The sequence below is a fragment of the Egretta garzetta genome, unplaced genomic scaffold (assembly GCF_000687185.1).
Source record: "Egretta garzetta isolate BGI_Z169 unplaced genomic scaffold, ASM68718v1 scaffold733, whole genome shotgun sequence".
In the NCBI taxonomy this organism is placed as follows: Eukaryota; Metazoa; Chordata; class Aves; order Pelecaniformes; family Ardeidae; genus Egretta; species Egretta garzetta.
Genome location: NW_009259186.1, coordinates 63,130 through 66,752, shown reverse-complemented (window position 1 = coordinate 66,752; position 3,623 = coordinate 63,130). Strand labels below are relative to the sequence as shown.

The window sequence follows — 3,623 nt, the reverse complement described above, 5'->3', positions numbered from 1 at the left end:
GATCTTTTTTTTTACCCCCTCTCCCCAAAGCCTGTAGCGTTGCAGGAGCTCTGGCAGGAGAGGCTGGAGCATAGCCGCAGCCAGGAGCAAGTGTGGGATTGCCTCCTCATAGGGGCCTGGCCAGGCCCTGCTTTACTCCAGCCAAGTCTGGCTTGTTGGGCACTCACTCGCCGGGAAACAGATGGCTCTCAGCAGTGAGAAGCCGTGTGGGAACCAGGGAACTCTTCATCCATTCAGCAGAAATCGCAGAGGTGTTTTATGTTTGCCACTGTGGGCTGGCTGAGCTGTGAAACCCAGCAGAGCCCCCTGAGAAGAGACAGCATAAAGCCAACGGATGTATCGCATCTCCACATCTAACTCCCCGGCTGTCCCACTAGCAGCAAGGTCTGGAGCCCCACTGACAGCCTTCGGGGATTCTCTTTTCTTGCTGTGTCTCAGCGATGGCCCCAGAAGCACTCGCGGTTTTGCCTGAGCACAGGCAAACACAGCCCCTGCTGCCTCCCTGGGACTGGAGGGACAGAGGGGGGCTGTTTGGGCTTCTGCTTGCTGTGAGCAGTGGAGTTGTGACCTGCTCCGCTGTCCCCACGTGTGCTCGGGGGAGCAAATGGTGCTTGAGCAGAGTCCATGAAACAGGGAGAGTCAGACAGGCACAAGGCAGGAACATGCCATCGCTCTGTGTGGCTTCTGCCTGTTAACCAGAGTAGAAGTGCTGAAGGGTTCCACCCAGCCCTTTTGGGGAGAGAAAAAAAGGGATTTTTCTCCACATAGGATGTGGTTTGTGAGTAGAAACTGTATTTTATCAGACTGCTTCTGACTGCCAGCTCTGCCACCTTTCTCTGCCCTGCAGTCCCTGACGGAGGAGAAGATCAGTCTGCTCCTCCAGCTGATCGGGGAGGAACTAGAGCACAAAACGGAGGGAGAGAAACCACCGATGAAGTTTGCCACGGAAATCCTGCAAGTGCATGTTCCTGCCTGCATCCTGGCTCTGTGTGGCTGGACTTGCAGGTGGGTAGTGGTGTAGGACTGATCCTGAGGTGTCTGTCGCGCTTCGTGGTTGCTGGTGAAACTTGTCAGAGGCTGGAGGAATGCGCATGTCCCTCCTGTGAAATGTTCAGTATCCCCTATTTCACTGTTTTATTATTATCTCCAGCCGTTAAAATTGACAGACTTCCAGAAACCCTGGTGCAAAGCTACCTAATCTAAAATAGATGTCTCCCTGAGACAGCAAAGAGTCTGAAACAACTGAGCTGTCGGTTGCCCCGCTCGTTGCTGATTTAGATGTTAAAAGTCAATCCCTGAAATGTCATCCTCAGCAACACTTTCATTGCTCGTCAGGCCTGCGGGACGGGAGGGAAGGTCCGTGAACTGAAGGTTCGTGGCTTCCCAAAGTGTGTGCTGTGAGCAGAACAGCCATGCTGTTTGTGCCTGAGGCAGCTTGCTGAAGGTGAAGCAGTCTCTGCAGTTTCTTACTGTGCAGGCGGGAAAAGGGTTTACAGGGGGGAAGAGCAGACCTGCCGCTGTGGCTGGGCAGTTCAGGGGCTAAGGATGGGGATACTCTCGGCTGATTTGCCGTGAAGGAGTGCGCTCCTGCTTCGTAGCAAGCCAAAATGTAATCGAGCCAGTTTAAATCAACTCTATAGATGGATTTTAATGGACTTGTTTGACTTCTTAGCACATAAGGCTACAAAACCAGTAAGTGTGCACCTCATCCGAGGGGTACCGATGTCTTGAAATGTTGCTGGCTCAGGTAGCTGTGACTGAGACCGTTTCTGTGCTCTGCCAGATACCTGCATCTGTTCTGAAAGCAGCGATTTTGGGGAAGGGCCCAGGCTTGTTCCTGACCTTCTCCTGTGACTTGGCTCTGTCTCTGCAGTGCTGCGTCTGGCTCTGTGCACCTCTCGGTGATCACCTGCTCCCGCTGCATGAGGAAGGTGGGACTGTGGGGCTTTCACCAGCTGGAGTCTGCGGGGCCGGAGCTGGACTCCTGCAGCCCGAGCAGCACATCCCCGGCACCTGCTGAGCGCTTCCCGCTCGTGTCCACTTCTCCGCGCAGGATGCTTACACGGAGCCAAGACATTCTCCCTCCAGGCTCCGAGCAGGTATGGCCCAGCTCAGCTCAGATTGGGATGTCTGGGTGATATAGGGGCATACAGGAGTTGAGACTGTGAGGTAGTTTGGGTGTCCACTGCCTTTTATCTTGAAGAAGGGCTCATCTTGGTGCTGTGTCTTCAGCTGTGGGCAATATTCAACAGAAGTGGGTTGCTGCCGCCTTTCCCCCTGTCCTTTGCAGCTCTCAGGATACTGAGGCTTGTCTAACTCAGGGTGCTCCAAATCAGGGGCTGCCTTCACTCATGTCCAGCTACACACATCTAAGATGCTCCTGGTGTGAAGGGAAGGTGGCATGGTTCCTGCTAGGATGGCTGAGAAGGCTTTGATCTTTTTTTTGAGCTGGGCAGGGCTCCCCCCTGTCCACTTCAGGCAGAGGACATGCTGGTGACCAGAGGAACTCTATTAATTCCTTGTTCTTTCCCCGCTGGTAGCACGAGAAGAGCCCGTCCCTGGCCATCTGTCGCTCGCGGGGTTGGGACTCTCCCATCCCCATGGACCGGGGTGAGCTGGAGGTGGCCAGCCCCACTTTGAGGAGTCGCCCCATCACCCGCAGCATGGGGCAGGGGGACAGTGTGGAGGTGCCATCCAGTCCCCTCCGCAAAGCCAAGCGAGCACGACTCTGCTCTTCCAGCAGCTCGGTGAGTGACACCGGTGGAGGCACAGGGAGAGCCAGGGTGAGGAGGAGAGTGATCTGGGCAGGGTGCTCCTGACCCAGGGACCAGCGTTGTCCCTGTAGCGCAGCACTGGGCCCACTCAGGGCTGGTGTTTAGGCACGGAGAGGGTTTTATTGTGTCATTGGAGTCTGTTTTAAACAATGCTGTTGCTGTCCTTCACTGTCATCTGCCCCACCCAGGACACTTCTTTGAGGAGCTTCTTTGACCCCAGCTCACAGCATCGCGACTGGTGTCCCTGGGTCAATGCAGTGGAGGGAGGACAATCCCTGGAGGATACCACGATCCAAGCAGAGAAGGAGCCTGCAAAGGCAGAGCCGGGCTGGCGAGTGGTACTGAACACACTCCTTGCCACCAGGAAGTGTGACAGAGTGCCTGAGATGGAGCCTGTGGTGAGCCTGCGGGATCCCCAGCCCCGAAACCAAGTGCTGAAGCACCGCTTGCTCCAGTCTTGCCCCGGGCTGAAAGCCTTTGGGCAGAGTTTGGGGTAGATGGGCTTCATCTGGGCTAAATACAAACCCAGCTGGGTGGCAGGGACCAAGTGTGTGTCTGCAGAGTCTCAGCTTCCCTTTCGGCTGCGCTGACAGCCTCTCGGCTGGGTCTCCTCCATTACAATGATGTGTTGTGTGCAGATCTGCTCAAGGGCTGCTATAAATAACAGCCTTTCCCAAGCAGCTCAGCACTGCTCAAGATCCAGTTTCATTTCATGTCCCGATAGAGAGCTCCCAACCCTCCCTGCAGACATCCTGACCACCAGCTCCTGTGGCCGCCAGCCCTGGGGCCAGTGGGTTTGCTGAGGCAGGGGAGCAGAGCTGAGGCCACAGCCCCCCTCCCCTTGTGGCT

General features: G+C 55.8%; 1 protein-coding gene across 1 annotated transcript in view; it reads left to right on the top strand.

Moving 5' to 3' along the window:
• ZC3HC1 (zinc finger C3HC-type containing 1) overlaps window positions 1-3,623 on the top strand; it is an 11,604-nt gene that overhangs the window by 5,287 nt on the left and 2,694 nt on the right. Inside the window, exons 6-9 of the mRNA XM_009635704.2 lie at window positions 848-1,005; window positions 1,874-2,099; window positions 2,541-2,747; window positions 2,963-3,172. Of these exons, the coding sequence (XP_009633999.1) occupies window positions 848-1,005; window positions 1,874-2,099; window positions 2,541-2,747; window positions 2,963-3,172 (801 nt within the window). The remainder of the gene's footprint in view (window positions 1-847; window positions 1,006-1,873; window positions 2,100-2,540; window positions 2,748-2,962; window positions 3,173-3,623) is intronic.